Raw genomic sequence first — 23,569 nt, 5'->3', positions numbered from 1 at the left:
CCCCATCGACAGACCATCAAGAATTCTTAGCATGAGGTCACTACCTCGCTGAGGCTCTTGAGGCGATGTAAGCTCCTAGGCAGTAGCCATGAAGTCTTTCGCCGACACAGGTAGGAACCAAGGTTTCTTATATTTTTGTTACCTACAACGTATGTTGTTCCCTGTCTATTCAGTAATTAGCTGTCTCTTACCCTCCGCCAAAGGTGCCAATCAGCTAAGTATATATCTGCCAGGGAAGTTGAATGTATAAAAATGATATTGTCATGATACAATAAAGTTTTATACATACTTACCTGGCAGATATATACTATTAAATGGCCCACCCAGCCTCCCCTCAGGAGACAGGTGGAAGAGCAAATCTGTTTTAGAAAATGGGATGGTTCCTAGTTCTGCCACCCAGCAGCAGTGGCGGTAGATCACCTGACCTACCTGTAGCGTGTGCCGCGAAATTCGAATTTCTGTCGTGGACGACGGAGTCTATAGCTATGTATATATCTGCCAGGTAAGTATGCATAAAACTTTATTGTATCATGACAATATCATTTTTCGAAATTCACCAGTAGTCCCAGGGACTTCACCAATGATAAAGTTACTTGAAGATCCTTCAGACACCGCGTTTGCGTGGAGGCACGAATGAGCCAGTCGTCCAGGTAGAGACTCTGATATTCGCAAGATGAAGCCACCTCGCCACATTCCTCATTAAAGTCGTGAAGACCATAGGGGCCGTGCTCAGTCGGAAGCAAAGTGCCCTGAATTGATAAACTGTCCCTTTTAGGACAAACCAAAGATACTTCATTGACTGGGGATGGATGGGGACGTGAAAATACGCGTCTTGAAGGTCTAATGAAACCATCCAATCGTTTGGTCTTAAGGTCCCCAAAACTGACTGAGGTGTCTCCATCTTGAATTTCTGCTTCTGTACGAACTGATTCAGATTGCTCACATCTAAGACTGGTCGCCAGCCTCCCGATTGTTTCGGTACCAGAAATATCCTGTTGTAGAAGCCTGGGGATTGCAGGTCCCTGACCTGTTCCACCGCTCTTTTTTCGAGCATCTGCTCTAGCAGATCATAAAGGATCTGCTGCTTCTCCTGCTGGTAAATAGGGGATAAATCCTTGGGTGTCGTGCACAGTGGGGGAGGCTTGAAGAAAGGAATCTTGCATCCCCGTTTGACGATGTTGAGCGACCAGCTGTCCGAATTTCTCTCTGTCCAAGCTTTCGAGAATAATCGAAGCCTGGCTCCTACCGGTGGCTGAAGGATCGCTGGTTTATTTTTTACCTCTCTTAGCAGGGCCTCTGCCTCTGGAACGTATACTTCCTCGAGAAGGTATCCTCGAGGAAACTCCACCTCGAAAGGGCTTCTGCTTCTTGGAACCTTGTGATCGTGAAGACGTCGAAGTCACAACTACGTTTTGCAGATTGAGTTAGGAGGTCTTGGGTAGCCTTTTCCTGTAGACTGATAGCCAGATCTTTGACCATAGCCTGGGGAAAAAGATGACCCGAAAGATGAGCATACAACAATTCTGCCTTCTGAGAGATAGAGACCGCCTTAGCAGTAAAACCACAGTAGGTCGCTCTCTTCTTCAAAATTGCAGTGCAGAAGTGTGAGGCCAGTTCTTCCGAACCATCCCTGACGGCCTTGTCCATGCATGCAAGAACGCTGGACAGCTCCTCCAGTCTAAGCGAATCAGGACTACGCGACCGGTTATCCAAGATCCCTAAACACCAGTCTAGAAAATTAAAGACTTCAATCGTACGGAAGAGTCCCTTAATATGATGATCTATCTCAGCAGGGGCCCAGGACACTTTCGCTGTCGAAATAAGGGATCTCTTAGGTGCCTCTACCAAGGTAGCGAAGTCACCTTGGGCCGAAGAGGGAGCTCTAAAACCTATCTCCTCGCCTGTCTCATACCAAAGACCTGCCCTGCCTGTCAGTCTTGAAGGAGCCAGGGTGAAAGCATTCTTGTTTCGAGCTTTTCTTCCCTCCATCCAATTATGAATTTTCTTAAAAGCTCTTTTTGTTGAAAATGAAGTAACCATCTTCAAGAATCCTGGAGTCTTGATGGCCTGAGAAGATAACAATTGCGAAGGAGGAGACTGAGGGGCCTCAGGTTGAAACTTTTCTTCAAACGAGGCTCGAAGCAAGCGAACCAAGACCTGGTAATTTGAAGACACTGGAGTCGAAGATTGTTCCTCAGTTGTCTCTTCTGATAAGTCTCCTTCATCAGATTCATTCTCTGATTCTCGGTGAATGTCTGCAAAAGCGTCATGTGCGTCCAGCCTAGCGTCACGCCTGGCGTCCAGCCGAGCGTCACACTTGGCGTCAAGCCGAGCCCCACGCCCGGCGTCCAGCCGAGCGCCCAGCAAAGCGCCAGGCCTGGCGTCAAGCCTCGCTGTTGTCTTGACTGGCAGCCCATCATCCTTCCTCCTGTGACGTGGCTTTCCCTCTTTCTCTGCAATTAAAGAGGCAAGTTGATGTTGCAAATCCTCAATCCTCTTCGAGCTAGCACATTCCTTCCTCGGTGAAGGGCTGATCCTGTGAGAAGACGAGGGGCGAGGGGAAGCCCTCCTCCTCCTCACATGGACCGCCACGGATTTATCTTTAGAGCAACCAGGGCGCTCAAAAACATTATCGTCAGAAGACGTCCTCTCCGGCGAAGGTCGCAAAACAGTAAAAGAGAAAGGACCTGAAGCGCCCTTCTCCCTGAGACCAAAGGTGACGGCCGCCTGTGCAACATCTTGCACCTTTGCTCTCTTTTGCGGCGGAAAGTCTTCAAATTGTTCCGGAGACAACCGCAAAACCGAAGGAGCTAACGGACGTGAAGCGACCTCCTCTGAGGAAAAAGAGACAATGGCCGCCTGTGCTACATCTAGCGTCTTCGTTCTCTTCAGAGGGCGCGATCCCTTCCGAGAGCTCCAACCGCTGCGCGGGGAGGACGTCTCTGACGATGAAAAACACTCTTTTAAGATTCGTTTACGAACTTTGGCAGCCTGGGAAGCGTCCCCAGGTCTTGCCGAAGGGATATCAGATTGGTCCGATACCCCCTCTGCAACACTCGGGGCATTATCACTACACATCACAGCACTAATACCCCTTAAACGCCGAGTGGACGTATTTTACGTCGACATTTTTTGTCTCTCGGGTGCCGACTGGACGTATTTTACGTCGACATACAAAAGTTTTTTTAAAAATTCACGGAAAAATACTTATAGGCCTACCAGGAGAAAACTCTTGAATCATGCGCCTTGGGGGATGCTGGGAGTTCACGGATCAAGGTGTTGTTTGTTTACAATCGTTACGCAGGCGCGCAAGCGCGAATTTCTTTTTTGCCGCACTAAAAAGTATCGGTGACACATCTCGGAAATTAGTTCGTTACTTTGACATAATTTTTGTACCATTTTAAATTAGCCGTTACATGGAGTATTATAGTATATGAAAATGTGCGCATTTTTATGTAGAATACAACAAAAAAATACTCATGATTGTAGCTTTTATCACTTTTGAGATATTTTCATATAAATAACGATGTGCCAAAATTTCAACCTTCGGTCAACTTTGATTCTACCGAAATGGTCGAAAATGCAATTGTAAGCTAAACTCTTATATTTTAGTAATATTCAATCATTTACCTTCAGTTTGCAACAAATTGGAAGTCTCTAGCACAATATTTCGATTTATGGTGAATTTATGAAAAAACTTTTTCCTTACGTCCGCGCGGTAACTCTTCCGAAAAAAATCATATGTGCGATTGTGGTAATGTTTGCACCATTTTAAATTAGCCGTTACATAAAGTTTTATATATGAAAATGTGCGCAATTTCATGTACAATACATCTAAAAACAACCCATGGTTGTAGCTTTTATCAGTTTTGAAATATTTTCATATAAAAAATGATAAGTGACAAATTTTCAACCTTCGGTCAACTTTGACTCTACCGAAATGGTCAAAAAACGCAATTGTAAGATAAAACTCTTATATTCTAGTAATATTCATTCATTTACCTTAATTTTGAAACAAATTGGAAGTCTCTAGCACAATATTTCGATTTATGGTGAATTTATGAAAAAAAAAAATTTTTCCTTACGTCCGCGTGGTAACTCTTCCGAAAAAATCATATGTGCGATTGTGGTAATGTTTGCACCATTTTAAATTAGCCGTTACATAAAGTGTTATATATGAAAATGTGCGCAGTTTCATGTAGAATACAACAAAAAATAATTGAAGGTTGTAGCTTTTCTCATTTTCGAAATATTTGCATATAAATCACGATAAATAGAAAAAAACCACGTTCGGTCAACTTTGACTCTACCGAATGGTCGAAAAAACGCAATTGTAAGCTAAAACTCTTACAGTCTAGTAATATTCAGTCATTTATCTTCATTTTGAAACAAATTCAAAGTCTCTAGCACAATATTTAGTTTTATGGTGAATTTAAAAAAAAAAACTTTCCTTCCCTCAGCGCGCGGATTCTCCGCCGCAAATCTCCGAAATGCTTACGTCGCATTCTCGGAATATTTGCTCCATTTCATATTAGGCCTTTCATAGAGTTTTAAATATGAAAATGTGTGCAATTTCATGTAGAATAAAACAAAAAATATTTGAAGGTTGTAGCTTTTCTAATTTCCGAAATAATTGCATATAAAAAAAATATATAAAAAAATTTGACATTCGGTCAAATTTAACTCGTCATATATGGTCAAAAACTGCAATTGTAAGCTAATACTCTTACAGTATAGTAATATTCAATCACTTGTCTTCATTTTGAAACAAATTGGAAGTCTCTAGGACAATATTTGAATTTATGGTGAATTTTTGAAAAAAATATTTGTTTACGTCCACTCGTTACAAATTCATGCATCATTTTTGTGATAATATTTTTCTCTGTGTTGGCTTTTATCATTATACAATGTGTTATATACCAAAATGATTGCAATTTAGTGATTACAACGAAAAAAAATTAACTCGTTACCTTTAACCGTTTTGCGCATAGCACGATTTGAATACAATTATACAGGCAGTCCCCGGGTTACGACGGGGTTTCCGTTCTTGAGACGCGTCGTAAGCCGAAAATCGTCGTAAGCCGGAACGACGCTTGGAAATATGTCTTAAACTAATAAAAAGTTAAAAATTAAAAAACCTTACTTGTAATCCTTTGGTTACACTACATGTGGTTTCCTGTAGTTTTATGTACAACCTGGAGTTATTTTCATAAAAGAATGCTGGTTCTTGAAGGTAAAAACTATTGTAATCCTCTGGTGACACTACAATTCTTGAAGTTTTATGTACAACCTGGAGTGATTTTGCAAATCTTGAGGGCTACAAGAACAGCTGATTACTATTTACGTATCATATAGACTAATTAAAGTAAATGTATCTTTTTAAATAGGCTTATATATTAGTATCAACAAAACATTTCCTGCCATGAGTCAGAGGGCCAGCTTTTAAAATGAAACGAACACTTCTACTGTCCTAATCTGTTCAGTAAAATAAAAGGTTACGTCAATCCCCGAGACCATTGTTGCCAAAGCTCTCTCTCTCTCCTCTCTCTCTCTCTCTCTCTCTCTCTCTCTATCTCTCTCTCTCTCTCTCTCTCTCTCTCTCTCTCTCTGATCAAATTACATTGGAAACTTGAACATACGATTGCCCTAATATACGAATGTTTTGAGATATAACAGAAAATTTGCGAAAATACAAGCTTTGATATACAACGAAAATATTTGAGATACAATTTTGCGATGAGTGTTAGTTGTATAGGCGACCGATAAATGGCGTTCAGTCTGTTTGTTTGTTGGTGCTGCATGTTAACACGTCGTTGTTTAGTTCGTTGTATTTGCGCCTATTTTTCGTGTTATTTTGTCTATTTTATTATTAACCATGGGTCTCAAAGCTAAAGACAAAGCAGGTGATAAGAAAAAACCCAAGAAAATTATTTCGATGGAAGCAAAACATGAAATTATAGCAAAGCATGAACGTGGCGTTCGTATCGTCGATTTGGCAAACGAGTATGGTCGAAATCCTTCTACAATATCCACGATCATCAAGCAGAAGGAAGCTATAAAAAACCCCCGAGACCATTGTTGCCAAAGCGTCTCTTCTCTCTCTCTCTCTCTCTCTCTCTCTCTCTCTCTCTCTCTCTCTCTCGCTCTCTCGGTCTCTCTCTCTCTCTCTCTCGTCTCTCTCATCTCTCTCTCTCTCTCTCTCCTCTGATCAAATTACGTACTGGATAATGTCTCTCTTTGGATACTTCGATTTTGCCAAATATTGAGGGCTACAAGAACAGTTGATTTACTATTTACGTATCATATAGACTAATTAAAGTAAACTTATCGTTAAATAGGCTTATATTATTAGTATCAACAAAACATTTACTGGCATGAGTCAGAGGCCGTTTAACGAAACGAACACTTCTCTGTCCTTAACTCGGAGCGTCGGAACGCCACTCTCTCTCTCTCTTCTCTCTCTATCTCTCTCTCTCTCTCTCTCTCTCTCTTCTCTCTCTCTGATCAAATTACTGGATAATGTCTCTTTGGATACTTGGAATTTGCGTTGTAATCTAACCAGAAACTTCGTTTTGTTATTATTACTGGAAACAAGCAATGATTTTTTCATTATTTGCGCTTTTGGACTGTTATATGTAAACTAGTATGTATTCATTGCTCGGAAAAACTAGTTCCGCATATGAGGCGTCACTAAAAAACATAGAAAAATACAACATAAAAAGTGTTGAAAATCATCATAATCTCAAAATTTTTGTTGTAATCTAACCAGAAACTTATTTTTATTAATATACTGTGCTAAACTATAAAGGATTTTTATCATAGTATGCGTTTTTTAAAAGCGCGTTAACTCGGTAGCGTCGGAAGCGTCAGCGTCGTAACCTCGGAACAAGCGTCGTAACCCAGGACGGATTTTTCCATTGAATATTTAAGAAAAAGCGTCGTAACCTCGGAACGTCGTAAGCCGGAACCGTCGTAACCCGGGGACCGCCTGTATATGAAATTTTGTTTTTTCGCTCTATCATATATCGCATTATTTATATATTGATAATGATAATTTTTCATTTCTGATGGTTGCATACTATAAACTTCAGGCAATGACAAAAAAATGAGCCAAAAATGAACTCTTAATCTTGAAAACTATGCGCGCTGTGATTTTTTGAGAAAAATATTTTTTCCGCTTCCGTGCTCACTCCGAGACCCCCCAGGCACACGGAAGACGATTTTTAATATACCCCTTCGGCGTTTAAGGGTTAACATTTTCCAATGTAAGCACTTTTGATTCCAGGCTACGCAACGATTCAAGAATCAAAGATAGGGTATTACCCTTCACAGACACTACTGAAGGGCCCGAAGGCTTCACAGGTTTCGGAGGGATAAATTCTACTGGATGGGTAACGGGTGTTACACTCCTGGTGGAAGACCTCCTTACCCTATCACTTTCTAGTTTACGTACATATGATTCATACGCCTTCCACGCAGAATCAGACATACTTTCACACTCATTGCAGCGATCATCAAACATACAAACATGTTTCCTACAATTTGCGCACACTGTGTGAGGGTCTACCGAAGCTTTCGGTAGCCTCACCTTGCATTCTTCCACACAACATATTCTGGCGCTAGTCGAACTAGACTCAGACATCTTAAGTTAAGGAAAAATCAAGCCAAATTCAAAAACAATTCCACAATTAGCGTATGCCTAGCCACCGATCCAAATCAAATAACCAAAAATCAATCGGGATACTCATGTAGCCAAAGAAGTTCCAAAATCCAATGACGGAGGTACTGAAAACAAGTGTTGACATTACCGGCGACAGAGAAAATCTGAATAGAAAATGGGAATGGTTCCTGATGCCCGCCTCCCAGTGGCGGGAATGGGTACTACCACCTGGCCGACCACTGCGTGTGCCAGGAGTTTTGAAATTGTCGGACTTCGGATAATACAGCTATATATATATCTGGCAGGTAAGCTTCATGAACAAATAGGAGGTCTTAAGCCGTTTTATAGGGGTTCCAACTATTTGCGGGTTCTAACTATTCACGGGGGGTCTGGTGCGCATTCCCTGCGAATACGGGGTGACCACCGTATATAAATAGAGAAAGGCGATTGTGCTCACTTTAGGGTAGGCAGCCTTGTGTTCCACTCTCTTTTAACCAACCCTAGCTTACATGAATTTTGAACGGTATATTGTTTCTCTGTTTTGATAATAAAGTTTCATACATTCAACTTACCTGTCAGATATATACATAGCTATCGACTCCGTCGTCCCCGACAGAAATTCGAATTTCGCGGCACACGCTACAGGTAGGTCAGTGATCTACGGCCTGCCGCTGCGGGTGGCAGGACTAGGAACCATTCCCGTTTTCTAATCAGATTCTCTCTGTCGCTGGGAATGTAAACATATGTTTACTTTCCCTCCTGATTTGATTTTCGTGTTTCATCGCCATTGATCTTCTGGGCCGACTTTTACAGGGAAGTACTGGATCGGTGGTTGGGCATACGTTTTTAATAACTTTTAATGAATTAACTTCGAAGTTTTCGAAGAATAGAGGATGTGTAACTACCGAAGTTTTCGGTAGACAATTACATAGTTTGCAAGAAAGGGAAATATAAATATTTATTCATTGATAAAGTGTAATAAATGTTAGAATTTGATTGAGGAAAATAAGGTAACTTCCTATTTGAGGAAGTCAGAAAAACATAGAACTAGATATGCTTTCTTTAGAAGCTTTAATAGCTCTCGTTCTGACGAGCAGTTAGAATATTAACAGTACTAGTAGTGTAGTTTCCTCATCACCTTCTTACTTCACAGAAACTACAAATTCATTTGCAATTTGAAGATAAAGGAAGTAGCTCAAGATACGAGCTATTATAAGGTAAGAAGTGATTATAGTGTTCCCCATTGCAATAGAGGGTGCGTCTGATCGGCTCTTGTCTCGCTCCCAGGTCTAGACCTCTTCCAAGTTCACAGGCCCAGAGGAGAAGGAATGTCGAAAGACTTACGGAGGTTACGGAGAATCCCCACCGATCAGGCGTCCCCTCGGCAGGTTCTGTAGGACGTCCCAGACTGCCAGGGATAGCCATTGGAAAGGCATCCTAATTCAATGTGTTCCCCTTATTATTATCGTCTTGACGAATAAGGAGAAGAAACATTCAACGGCGTAGATTAAATGAAGATGCAAGATAATCTCGTCTGGCTATCGGAACCTCAGAAGAGACGGAGAAAGGAAGACATCATTCGATAACAGTTGTGGTAGAGGCATTGCCCTATCCGGGTTCGTCCCCCGTACAGCTGGACGGGGGGGGGGTCCTCTATCCCATGGGGGTTTGAAATAGTTATTTCAATAAATTCCTCATCGGTACGTGTATATGAAAATATATCTATTCTGAGAATAACGAATTAGATATTAAAGAATATTTGTTGATCGAATGAATTATATGGATCTCGTTTAGTGATTACACATATATATATATATAACTTTTAAGCTTCTAGCTCCTTGGGCATGAAGCTCCGGTAACTAGGCGCAAAGTGCCTGAAACGAGGCGCAAAGCACCTGAAGAGCCTGAATAGAGGCGCAAAGTGCCTAAAACACTATGAACCAGGATCTTCATCAGAAATGGAAGTCCTTCTCATTCAGAAGAAAGGGAGGGCTATGGACGAAAATGGAAGTATTGTCGAATTCTAAGCAAGAACAAGTGTACAAGAGATCGGAACCTTCCGCACAAGCGGAACCTTCCAGAAGGCGGAAGATTCCAGATTCGAATCGCCTTCCAGGCTCTTGGAATTTTCCAAGAAGGAATATTTTCCAAATGTGCAGAATATTTCACATAAGCGGAATTTGACTATAACTCGGAACCTTCCGCACAAGCGGAAGCTTCCAGACGTAAAGAACTTTCCAGGCGAGGATCGCCTTTCAGATGCTCGGAATTTTCCAAGCGGGAATCTTTTTCCGGATAAGCGGAACATTCCGAACGCGGAACTTTCCAGGCGCGCGGAACCTTCCGCACAAGAAAAACTTTCCAGGCGCGATACGTCTGCTAGGATCCAGGAGTATTCTGATCACGATACTCCTCCTAGGCGCCAGGAGTATTCGGAACGCGATACTCCTGCCAGGTGCCAGGAGTGTTCCGATCACGATACTCCTCCCAGGCGCCAGGAGTATTCGGAACGCGATACTCCTGCCAGGCACCAGGAGTATTCCGAGCACGATACTCCTCCCAGGCGCCAGGAGTGTTCAGAACGTGATACTCCTACCAGGCGCCAGGAGTATTCCGATCACGATACTCCTCCTAGGAAAGCGATACTTCTGCCAGGCGTCAGGAGTATTCCGAGCACGATACTCCTCACAGGCGCCAGGAGTATTCGGAACGTGATACTCCTACCAGGCGCCAGGAGTATTCCGATCACGATACTCCTCCTAGGAAAGCGATACTTCTGCCAGGCGCCAGGAGTATTTCGAGCACGATACTCCTCCCAGGCGCCAGGAGTATTCGGAACGCGATACTCCTGCCAGGCGCCAGGAGTATTCCGAGCACGAGCAGTATTCCGAGATCGCGATACTCCTCCCAGGCGCCAGGAGTATTCTAGGCAAGATACTCCTGCTTAGCGCCAGGCACTTTCTCCTACAAGGTGAAAGACATTCGAGGCTTCTCCTGATAGGGACAGGAGTTGTCGCACAGGCGGCCGTCGCCCTTGTCAGGATAGTCTTAATGCAATAAAGGCAAGAGCAAGTTTGGCTTTTTCCTGGCAGGGACTCAAGATGTAGCACAGGCTGCCGTAGCCCTTGTCAAGTTAGAGTCGGTACTGCTAGAACCCCTTCACCTTTCGAAAGGAAGCGCTCTCCTCCGGTTGCTCAATCTTCTCCCAACTTGAGGAATAGAAGATAGAGCAGAATTGTGAGAATTAGTTCAGTATTAGTAAGAGGATATTAAAATCATCCTCCTTCTAAAAAATAATGCAACCAACCATTTACAGAAAGAGGGGCAATCGTTTGGAAGCTGAACAAGATTTGTACGAGCTCTCATTCATTGATTAGAGGCTCTTCCAGATAAGAAAGGCGTAAAATACGGACTTATCTCCAAGATAATAAAAGCTAGAGAGATTCTCTTCGATTCTCGGTTGTCATTTGCGATCTCTTTCGACTAATACTCATTCGGGTTTATTGACGAAAAGAACGAAGAGAGTAAGATTTCCATTCTTTCTCTGCATGTCGTAGAGGAAAGAATGTCGTAGAAGACTTAGTGTATACGACTACTGAATGACAAGTCATATACGCATACCATAGTTGCCTTTCTGGTTCGCTACGGAATTATCTATATCCTTACAGGATTTCTAGTAAGGACTTTGCTTAAAAGGTTTGTTACGACAATACCTACTCAGCTTCGGTATTTAACAAAGGTTGTTTGGCTTAAATTTGCATTATTGAGAGCTTTCTTAGGCTCGAGAATAATTTTATTATATCCATTCATTGAAGGGAGTAACTGGCAACTCAGAATGAATGCAGCCAGGCAGTGAACGAGACGGCTGTAACTGTAAGCCAATCCAGTACCATCCGGTTCTCGGTCGTGAACGGTTGGTTACATCTCTCTCTCCTAAGGGATCGAATGCTTCACCGTATATTCCCCCTACAATCAGGGACTTAACGACGAATTGAGGGGATTTTTAGGCAAACATGAATAACATCGTATTCGTTTTGCTAAGGATCTCTCTCTGCCTCGGCGAGGAAAGAATGTAGTAGAAAATTCACCTTAAGATAACGGTTACGGTTAAGCCTTATGCACACACCGTGGTTAATTACAGAGTTCCTACTATCCTTACAAGAGTTTCCTAGATGAATGCTGTTTACCACAATGTGACGGTATTATAAAGGATTTTAATTCGGCAGAGCACGATTTAACCTATTTGGAAACAGACACGGAACGTAACGATCCTTACCAGGTTCGATGCGGGATTTTGCACGTCCGTGAGAACCTTCTTGATCGACGATAATAACTGTTAACGTATGTTTAACATTTATTGGAAAGAGTTGTCAGAACCTGCGGAAAGTATTCACAGATCTCTTCGCAAGGTAGAAGACGAACGAGCTTCTTATAGATTGCTTCCTTTTCCTCGAAACAAGAGAGGTAGCAAGATACGCCATCTTTAATTTAAATAGGGGAATAAACTTTAGTCTTTTTTCCCCTAGTTATATATATTCTTAACAGATATTATAATAAATGGGCGTCAAAGGAAGAAGATGAATGCATCATTTTGGCAATAAAAAGGTTGGATTCACAGAGGTCATGTTCTTCTCTCAGCATGTGTCGGAAGGTTTTTCTAAGAGAGTAGAGATTTTATCGGAATCTATTATAAATATTGGACCTGAAAAAACCTATCCACTCTGAGTCTGTCTGCGTGCAGACTGACCAGAAGTAAATATGAATGAGAGGATTTTTCAAGGGAAGCTTGATAATTCCTTTAAATATGTTGAAGACATAGAGTTGCTGCAGATTGTGCTAGATGGAAAGGGGAAACTGTCCTCTTCCGATACCTCTGTGAACCACATAATGGTTTTCTTCCCTTTCAGGGGGAAGAATCACCTTGGTATTTTATGCTATCAATGAACACAGTAAAAAGATATACTCTGTCTCGACAAAGAATATTAGAGATAGTAGAGAATTAAGATCTTCGGGATCTTATACAATACCTCTATACGATAAGAGTAAGAGATCTTATACTTAGCATGGGATCCTAATTTGGGCCTCAGATTCCGTGTTCCGACAAGATGGAACTGCTCCTAATCAAATGTTTCTCTTGGTCCTAAACGATCAAAAGGACAAGTGAAATTTTGGGCTTTAGAATCTGGAATCAAATTCTATGAAGACTCGGCAATGGGTTCTGGCCAGCATAGTATGTTTGGCAAAAGAACTAAAGCCTTTTATTCTTTGGATCAACGCTTTCAGATAGAGGTTTCGTTGTCCAGGTAATGTATTGACGTCATCTACAGAAGAAGACAAGGTTTAAACGTTTACCCCTGAGTCTTTGGAACGTGATGAGGGCTCAAACTACTTCCCAAAAGGTTCAGAGAGATACATTGAAGAGCTAGAAATCAGGAGTCCTACCAATTTCAGCTCAGAATCTCTTTAAACTTCCAGGCTCCTTCCCTTCCTTCGGGCAAGGATAAGGAAGCTTCTGCAACGAGAAAACTCATCAACATGTAGGAGGAGAACTCGTTAGCAACGGAAATATTCAATAAGGATCCTCCTCGGAGGAAGACTTGTCTCTCGGACTTTTAGATTTCCTATCGTCTACTGGATGTAGCTGACTAAAATCACCTCCCCTTGCCGGAAAGGCCAAAAGCTCAAAGTGAAAGAATTTCTTCCACCCTTCTCCAGTCTCCTGATAAACGATGGTGGATCTTCAGGACTTTCGGACAATGTAGCGCCAGTCAGGCGCCAAATGCCAAAACAGGCGTGAAGACGCCAGAGAAAGACAGTCAATATGAACACTGTCATTGTCTGATGAGGAGAAGAGCGGGCCTCCAAAACCTGGCGCAGTGTGCTAGAGGCGAACAAATCGGGAAAAAGTGTCCGATGTGGACATCGCCAGTTTTCCTCGAAACTCTTAACAAGCTCGAAGCTCCAGCAAGTGGGGAGAAGTCAGCCACGCGCCAGGCGCGAGGCTCCAAACAGGCGCAAGGCACTGGCAAGGTGCGAGGCACCAGCCAGGCGCGAGGCGCCAGGCAAACAGGATGCGCCAGCCAGGCGCAAGGAGCCAGGCAGGCGCAAGGCGCCAGCCAGGGCGAGGCGCCAGCCAGGCGCAAGCCAGGCGCTAGGCTTCATCCAGATGAGATCCAGTTCAAAGAAAGTCCTAGTCTTTGAAACAATGGTGATCTCTAAAGCACTTCATAAGTGACTTGATGATACCTTCAAACAGCTGAGAATTTAAAAGCTCATGAAGTGCGAGCTTTTGCAAATTCTTGTTCTTTTTGTAACAATATGTCAGGAAGACATATTAGCTTTAACATATGAGAGATGCAACTATGTGTTGACTGCTCATTACACGAAGGACTTCAAGTTAACCTACGAGAGATCCTTCTCTCTTGGTTTATACGTGTCAGCGGATACGTTGCTGGGATAAGGAGCCGACACTGATCCTTTAATAATGAGTTGAATTTATTTTAACTTAGTGATTTTTTTTTTGAGGTTTGAAAGGAGTTTGGGGGATAACTCTTTTTCAATTCTAGCGCGAACCCTCATGTTAGGAACAGGTGATCGGGATCAGTGTTGCGCTCCTTAGTTATGCCAATAGGCATAGGCATATTGTCATATAAGCGGATTAGCACCCATTGACAAATGCCAATTAGGCTCGACCGAGTAAGTGGATAAGACCCCATCGGTAGACCCACAAGAACTCTTGGCCACAGATCACTATCTTGCTAAGGCTCTTGAGACGAAGCAGACTCCTATGCAATAGCTAGGAAGTCGACCCTTCGTCTAGAAACACAGAGGAACCAAGGTCTATAAATACCTACAACATATGTTGTTTACCTGTCTAGTCAGGAGTTAGCTGTCTCTTGCCCTCCACCAAAGGGTGTCAATCAGCTATGTATATATCTGACAGGTAAGTTGAATGTATGAAAATGATATTGTTATGATACAATAAAGTTTCATACATACTTACCTGGCAGATATATACGATTGAAGACCCACCCAGCCTCCCCGCAGGAGACAGGTGGAAGAGAGAATCTGATTAGAAAACGGGAATGGTTCCTAGTCCTGCCACCCAGCGGCAGGCCGGTAGATCACCTGACCTACCTGTAGCGTGTGCCGCGAAATTCGAATTTCTGTCGGGGACGACGGAGTCGATAGCTATGTACCTATATATCTGCCAGGTAAGTATGTATGAAACTTTATTGTATCATAACAATATCATATTTAAAAAATGGAAATTAATAGTTTAGGAATTTTAGTAATTGGTGTGACATGTAAAGTACAATTTTATTTCAGGAACTGATTTTTACTCTGGAGGGAATGCGTCCACATGGGTGGTACTTAACTTTAATACAGTTTGCCTACTACACAGCTTTTGCAGCCATCCAAATCATTGCATCAGGAGAGAGTATCAGTAAAAAGTAAGTTTGGTAAAATTTATTTTTGTACATGAACTTTCCTGTCAGACATATACTTAGCTTACGTCTCTGACGTCACGACAGAATTCAAAACTCGCGGCTAACGCGACAGGTAGGTCAGGTGATCTACCTTACCCGCCGCTGGGAAGCGGGTGTAAGAACCAACATACCTTTCTTGCCAGATTTTTTCTGTCGTCGGTGTCGACCACACCTGTTGTCGGTTACCTCTTGACAGTTGGATTCTTTTCTCGTTTTCGCCCTGGATTGTTTCTAAGGACTTTTGGTGAAGTACCCGATCTTTTGGCCTGGCATTCGCGATTGTGGACAGTTATTTGACTTTTCTTTAGATTTTTTCTTGGATTCATGATGTCTGATGTTGATACTAAGAAAACTGCTATGTTTAGAGTTTGTTGTATGACTGAGTGTAAGGTGAGGCTACCGAAAGCTGCGGTAGACCCTCACACGGTATGTTTGAAGTGTAGAGGGAATGAATGCACCTTTAATAATCCTTGTAATGAATGTGAAAAGCTGAATGAGGATGAATGGAAGTCTTTGTCTTCCTACTTGAGGAAGCTTGAAAAGGATAAAGTTAGGAAAGCTTCTTCTAGGAGCAGTAGTAGATCTCGTATTAGTGAGTTGGATGTAGATAATCCTATTTTAGAAGTAGCTCCTTTGTCAGTTTCAGCTCCTGCTCCCTGCACCGAAGCCGAAGATGCGCCTTCGGAAGTGGCCTCCATGAAAGCCACCATTCGCAGTATGGAGAGGAAAATCAAACAATTAGAAGGTAAGAGTGATTCCAATAGTGATTTGTGCAGTGAACCCAGTTGCAGTGGAGGGTGCGTCTGATCGGATCCCTAATGCTTCCAGGCCTAGACCTCTTCCAGACTCCCAGTCCCAGTGGAGGAGGAAAGTCGAAAGCCGCAGGAAGGGTTAGGGAGCATCCCCACCGGTCAGGCGTCCCCTCGGTAGCTCCTGTTGATCGTTCCCAGGCTACCTTGGATCGCTCTAAGAGAGAAATATTGCGCCAATGCTTCTCTTCTTCGCCTTCGCCTTCTCCTAAACGAGGATGGAGCTCTTCGGAAGCCTCGCGCCCTTCGAAGAGAGCCTGGAACGCTCCCTGCGCCCGTCCATCCAGCCCTGAAGTTTTTTCGGAAGAGCCTGAGGTGGGAAGCGAAGAAACGTAAGAGATCTCAGGAGTATCGTTCCCCGAGCAGAGATCGAGCCTCGTCACCTGTTCAAGAGTTTGTGAATTCTCCTGCAAGGGTGTTGGCTAACCTTCAGGCGCGGATTTCGGCTCTGGTCTGGCTTCTCTTTGCGTGTCGTCTCGTCGTAGGAAGGACGTCTTGCTTCCTGTAAAGAAGTCCAGGCTCCCCTCTCCTGACTCTCGCTATTCGACGGAAGCGGCGCGCTCACCTGTGCGTTCGGATTCTCGCAGGAGACTTTCTGCTTCGGACAAGATCCCATCTGCGTCCAAGCGCCATTCGCCTGACAGACAGGTTTCTCCTTCGGACAAGGAGCAAACTGCGTGTAGGAGATCTTCACCCTACAGGCGCTCTTCTCGAGACAGGATCGCTCCCCTTGACAGGTGCCAAGAGCCTAGTAGGCGCTACTCGCCTCGTAGCCGCTCCTCGTCTCTCCACTCTCCTGTTGACAAGCGCCCTAAATCGGACAGGCGCTCTTCGCTGGACAGGCGTCAAGAGCTTGTTAGGCGCGTTTCTCCTGGCAGGCGCTCTTCTCCTGACTTTCACTCTCCTCGAGTCAGGCGCCGAGATCCTAGCAGGCGCTTCTCCCCTTGTAGGCGCTCACCTAGTAGGCGCTCGTCGCCAGAGATCCTCTCGCCTCGGTTCAGGCGCCAAGAGCCTGGTAGACGTTTCTCGTATGGCAGGCGCTGTTCGCCTGGTAGCCGCTCTCCTTTGGATAGGCGCCAAGAGCCTGAGAGAAGTTCTTCTTCAAACAGGCGCTCTGCTCCTGACAGCCGCCTTACTCCTGTTAGGCTCCAAGAATCTGGGAAACGCACTCCTCCAGCCAAGAAGGAGGTTGCAAGTAGACACGTTTCTGAAGCTTTGTCTCCAAGACGTATACGTCTTACTTCCTCTAGAGACACTTTTAAGAATAGTCGCGCCTCTAAGGATCATGAGGGTTCTTCAGCTCAGGAAGAACAGGACCCTCAGAAGAAGAAGGACCAAAAGACTCCTCTGTTTCCTCCTATAAGAGGCTGACAGATTTGCTCCTGCAAGAGTTTGGAGATATCTTTCTCCTGTGGCTCCTCCTTCTCCTCTTTCGTTATTCTCCACTTCGAAGACGTCGAAGGTTTCGTCTTGTGTAAGGATGAAAACCTACTGTTTCCATGAAGAAGGCGCTTAGAGGTTTTGGGGAATGGCTCCTTTCTAAGGAAGAGAAAGGGAAGACGGTTTTTTCCTTCCCTCCGTCTAAACTGACTGGCAGATTGGGATTCTGGTACGAATCGGGAGAACCTTTAGGCCTCGCTCTCCCTTCGTCTGCGGACTCGGACTTCTCTTCATTGGTGGATTCTGCTCGTCGTTCCGCCCTCTTGTCCGCCAAGACTACGTGGGGGATGAACGAACTTGACCACCTACTGAAGGGAAGTTCCGAGTCTGGAAGTTTTCAAAACTTCCTTGATTGGTCTTTAGGAGTTCTGGCTAATAAGACCCAGACCCCAGATTCTCTGTCTCCTGAAGATCTTAACTGCGTCCTCACTTGCATGGATAAAGCAGTGAGAGACGGATCGAGTGAAGTCTCCTCACTGTTTGGAGCTGGAGTTATTAAGAAGCGGTCTGTCTACTGCTCGTTTCTCACTAAGGCAGTTTCACATGCGCAAAGAGCCTCGCTTATGTATGCTCAACTCTCTCCTCTTCTGTTCCCCAAGAAGATTATTCAAGATGTCTCGATGTGCCCTTTCAGCTAAGGCTACTCAGGACATGTTAGCCCAGGCGGCCAGGAAACCTCGCTCTGTCTTCCAACCCAAGGCCAAGAAAGAGACTCCTCTGAGGCAGGAGCCCTTTCGAGGAGGACCCGCTGTCAGAGGTTCTGCAACCAGAGGAACTAGACCTTTTAAGAGAGGTAAAACCTTCTCTAGGTCAGTCAGAGGGAAGAAATAGCAATCAAGGACTCCAGACATCAGTGGGGGTGGCCAGATACTAAATTTGCCGACGTCTGGGCCCACAAAGGGGCAGACAATTGGTCCCTATCGATTGTCAGCAAAGGATACCTCATTCCCTTTTCGTCAAGACCACCATTGACGACAACTCCGAGGGAGTTGGTGGCCAAGTACAAGGACCCCATCATGAATCAAGCCCTTTCTCTAGCAGTAGATCTCATGCTAGAGAAGGAGGCTATAGAACTAGTGAAAGATCACTGCTCTGCGGGATTTTACAACAGACTATTCCTAGTTCCGAAGAACTCAGGAGGATGGAGACCGGTTTTGGATGTAAGCGCCCTGAACGTCTTTGTGGAAAAGAGGAAGTTCGCCATGGAGACAACTTCCTCAGTGTTAGCGGCTCTTCGTCCAGGGGACTGGATGGTGTCTCTAGACCTTCAGGACGCTTACTTTCATGTGCCGATCCATCCTTCTTCACGGAAGTATCTTCGATTCATGATGGGAGGAAACATCTTCCAATTCAAGGCCTTGTGCTTCGGCCTATCGACTGCACCCCAAGTTTTCACGGGGTTAATGAAAAACGTGGCGCAGTGGCTACATTTGGAGGGAGTGAGGGTGTCGCTTTATCTCGACGACTGGCTAATCAGAGCAGAGTCTCAAGAAAGATGTCTGGAGGACCTTCAAAAGGCCCTTACCTTTGGCAAGTTCCTCTGGGACTTCTGGTGAACTTCCAGAAGTCTCAATTAATCCCCAGTCAAGAGCGGATCTATCTGGGGATTCGGATAGCTTCTCTGGCTTTTCGGGCTTTTCCGTCGCCAGAGAGGATAGCTCGTTGCTACGAGAAAATAACGACCTTCCTAGAGAAAGATGCATGCACAGCGAGGGAGTGGATGAGTCTGCTGGGGACACTCTCCTCGTTGGAGCAATTCGTTTCTCTAGGAAGGTTGCATCTCAGGCCTCTACAGTTCTTCCTATACCAGAACTGGAGGCGTCTCTCCCTAGATCTGGAGTTCTCCTTCAAGATCTCAAGGGGAATCAAGAGAAACCTTCGGTGGTGGAACAACCCGCTTCGTTTGTGGAAGGAATGTCTCTTTACATGCCGAACCCAGCCATGTGTTGTTTTCCGACGCATCGGAAGCAGGTTGGGGAGCGATGCTCGGGACAAGAGAAGTGTCAGGTGTCCTGGCACATAAACAAGAAAGAGTTGATGGCAGTCTGGATGGCATTGAAAGCCTTCGAGCCCCACGTCCGAAATGCAGTAGTGCAGGTCAATTCGGACAACACAACAGCCTTGGCGTACATAAAAAAACAGGGGGGGGACGCACTCCTTCTCCCTGTACGAAACAGCAAGGGATCTTCTGCTGTGGTCTCAAGCAAGGAAGATCAGTCTTCTCACCAGATTCGTACAGGGAGAAAGGAACGTCAGGGCCGATCTCCTGAGCAGGAAGAATCAACTCCTGCCTTCCGAGTGGACTCTCCACTCAGAGGTATGCCAAGACCTGTGGAGAAGATGGGGCAGACCTCACATCGATCTCTTTGCAACAGCAAGGAACGCAAGAATCGAACTTTACTGCTCCCGATCTCAGACCCAGGAGCAGTATCAGTGGATGCGTTTCTCCTAGATTGGACAGGTCTAGACGTCTACGCCTTTCCCCCCTTCAAAGTACTGGGACAAACCCTCAAGAAATTTGCTATCTCAGAGATGACAAGAATGACGCTAGTAGCTCCGTTCTGGCCCGCCCAAGATTGGTTTACAGAGGTACTGGAATGGTTGGTGGACTTTCCAGAGCACTTCCACAAAGACAAGATTTGCTCAAACAACCCCACTTCGACAGGTATCACAGAAACCTCCCCGCTCTCAATCTGACTGGCTTTCGACTGTCAAAAGTCTGGTCAGAGCGAAGGGGTTTTCGACAAAAGCTGCTAAGGCTATTGCCTCAGCTAGAAGACCTTCGACCCTTAAAGTCTACCAGTCGAAGTGGGACGTCTTTCGCAGGTGGTGCAGGAACCAGAAGTTTTCCTCTTCCAGTACCTCTGTGACTCAGATAGCAGATTTCCTAGTTTTCCTCAGAGAAAAATGCGGTTTGGCAGTATCTACTATCAAAGGATACCGAAGCATGCTGGCTGCTGTGTTCAGACATAGGAATTTAGATCTTTCGAATAACAAAGATCTTCATGATCTATTAAGATCTTTTGAAACTTACAAGAAAACTTCGAACGAGGTTCCAAGTTGGAATCTGGACGTGGTTCTTCGTTTCCTGAGGTCCTCTAGGTTTGAACCACCACATTTAGCCTCCTTCAAAGATCTTACGAGGAAAGCTCTCTTTCTCATGGCTTTAGCATCCGCTAAAAGGGTTAGTGAGATTCATGCCCTAGAAGGAAGGGTAGGTTTCAAAGGAGATTCCGTGGTTTGTTCCTTCCTTCCTTCGTTTTTAGCAAAAAATGAGAACCCCTCAAATCCTTGGCCAAGGAACTTTGAGGTTCGTGGATTATCTGCCCTAGTAGGGGAAGAACCTGAAAGAACTCTTTGCCCTGTTAGGAGTCTAAAATACTACCTTCAGAAGAAGAAAACCCTTAAGGGCATTGAGGACAGACTATGGTGCTCTGTAAAGGACCCAGCAGACCATTGTCGAAAAATGCGCTGTCTTTCTTCATTAGAAGTCTTGTGAAAGAAGCACATAGATCTTGTAATGAAGAACATTTCAAGCTCCTAAAAGTCAAGGCTCATGAAGTGAGAGCAATTGCTACTTCCTTGGCCTTTAATAAGAATATGTCTCTTCAGAATCTGATGAAAACTACATTCTGGAGATGTAATTCAGTATTCGCCAACCACTACCTAAAAGACGTCAGTATTACGTATGACGAGTGCTTCGCTTTAGGCCCGTACGTATCGGCGGATTCGGTGCTGGGGCAGGGAGCTGGAACATATCCTTAGTAGTTTTTTCCCTTGTTTTTGTAATTGAGTTCATATGGTTGTATGAAAAATGATGCAGGTAGGCATCTTTTTTCGTTTCGTAATACTAATAACTTTAGTTTGGTTAGGTGATCGGATTTGGTTTGAAGCTCCCTGCGTTGGTAGTGGACAGGTTCTGTCATAGAAGAGGGCGAACCCCCATTGACATGATCCGACTTGGATTCTACTAAGTAAGCGGATATCAAGTCCCGTTAGTAGACCCAAAGAGTCTTTTCAGCTGTAGGTCACGCCCTCGCTGTAGCTCTTATGGCTATGCAGACTAATAGACAGTATCTATGAAGTCTTCAGCCTAAACAGGTAAGAACCAAGGTTATTTTTATCCTACAACAGGTGTTGTTTACCTTTTCTTTGTTATTTTCTGTCTTGTACCCTCCACCAAGGGTGTCAATCAGCTAAGTATATGTCTGACAGGAAAGTTCATGTACAAAAATGATATTGTTATTTTACAATAAAGTTTTGTACATACTTACGTGGCAGACATATACGATTGATGGCCCGCCCAGCCTCCCCTCAGGAGACAGGTATAAGAGAGAAAAAATCTGGCAAGAAAGGTATGTTGGTTCTTACACCCGCTTCCCAGCGGCGGGTAAGGTAGATCACCTGACCTACCTGTCGCGTTAGCCGCGAGTTTTGAATTCTGTCGTGACGTCAGAGACGTAAGCTAAGTATATGTCTGCCAGGTAAGTATGTACAAAACTTTATTGTAAAATAACAATATCATATTTCTGTGGTATACAGAATGTTAATGGTGTGTTAAAAAAAGTTTGCATGGATTAACTTTTAAGTGTTTTTTATTTATTTGATAATATGTTCAATACATTAATAGTAAAAATCATATATGTACTGTACCTTGAAACCATGAGGTACTATGGTCAATTATTTTAATTTGTTACATATCCCAATATCAGAAGAAAATTGCCCTACCTCAATATATATACAGCAATGAAAGAAGAGAAAAATCATATTAAAATTTTTAGCAAAATAATATCCTTATTTCAATGATTCCTCTAATTCCTCTAATCTAGAAGGAAGGTGTGTCTTAAGTAACATCATAAGCTTATAGCAACTATAAGTAAGATATCCAAAAAATGGACAACTTGGATGGAAGTAAAAACTGGAAAAAAATACAAAAAAATATTTTTTTTCCTGAAAAAATACAAAATGAACAAACTTTCTCCCACAACCCTAGTGGCAAGTACGTATTAGCATTGTTGTTATAATCATTAGCAAAGGTAGTTGTGTCTTACTGCAACTTTCTGGAGAGGAAACACGCCCCCAGTCTCACCTCACCAAAGAAGATTACAATCATGGTCTTTCACAGCTACTAGCTTGTTAGTCTTGAACATACTTAAATGTAGCATTTAATCACATTTCTTGGTATCCACACAACCTACCTAGATTAGAGTACATAGTTTTCGGCTCTGCTTCATTGTCATGCCTTGGGCTAGTGGCCGTGGTTTTCTCAGTTGTATTGCAATTTTTGTGTGTGTGAATATTTGTGTATTACTTTACCTTTTTATTGGTTTATTTTTTTCTCTCAGTTTTCACATGGAAATTCTGTTCTTTGGCAATTAGATTTGCAGATCATCGACCATTTGGGTTTGTTCCTTATGAAAGTATGTTTCTTTTGAATAGTAACAGTAATAATTATGGCATACTGTACAAAGAACAATGCCATTTTGGGAAATTTTGTAGCCAAAATACTTAATCGCAGTTTTTCAAGATACATATGTAGAACAATACAGCATTCCTTAATTTTCAGGGGTTTCACTTAACCCTTAAATGCCTATTGGATGTATTTTACGTCGAGATAAATTGTCTGTCGGGTGCCGATTGGATGTATTTTACGTCGACATAGAAAAGTTTTTTAAAAATTCGCGGAAAAATACTTATAGGCCTACCAGCCGAAAACTTTTGAATCATGTGCCTTGGGGGATGCTGGGAGTTCACGGATCAAGGTGTTGTTTTGTTTACAATCGTTACGCAGGCGCGCAAGCACGAATTTCTTTCTTATCGCACTAAAAAGTATCAGTGACACATCTCAGAAATTATTTCGTCACTTTGACATAATTTTTGCACCATTTTAAATTAGCCATTACATGGAGTATTATATATGAAAATATAAGCAATTTCATGTAGAATACAACAAAAAAATACTCATGATTGTAGTTTCATATTGTTTTTGAACCAATATTCATATAAATAACGATAAAGTGCCCCCCCCCAAATTTCAACCTTCGGTCAACTTTGACTCTACCCGTAAATGGTACCGAAAAAAAAAAAAAAAACGCAATTGCAAGCTATAAAACTTCTTATATTTTAGTAATATTCACATCATTAATATTTATAGTACATAGAGTCAAATC

The 23,569-nt window shown here is 43.5% G+C and overlaps 1 protein-coding gene across 1 annotated transcript in view; it reads left to right on the top strand.

The window, feature by feature from the left end:
• Positions 1-23,569, top strand: part of LOC135222821 (adenosine 3'-phospho 5'-phosphosulfate transporter 2-like) — an 82,768-nt gene that overhangs the window by 34,496 nt on the left and 24,703 nt on the right. Inside the window, exon 2 of the mRNA XM_064261129.1 lies at positions 14,990-15,114. Within this exon, the coding sequence (XP_064117199.1) occupies positions 14,990-15,114 (125 nt within the window). The remainder of the gene's footprint in view (positions 1-14,989; positions 15,115-23,569) is intronic.

The sequence above is a fragment of the Macrobrachium nipponense genome, chromosome 8, assembly GCF_015104395.2.
Source record: "Macrobrachium nipponense isolate FS-2020 chromosome 8, ASM1510439v2, whole genome shotgun sequence".
Lineage (NCBI taxonomy): Eukaryota > Metazoa > Arthropoda > Malacostraca > Decapoda > Palaemonidae > Macrobrachium > Macrobrachium nipponense.
This window is presented reverse-complemented; position numbering and strand designations above follow the sequence as displayed.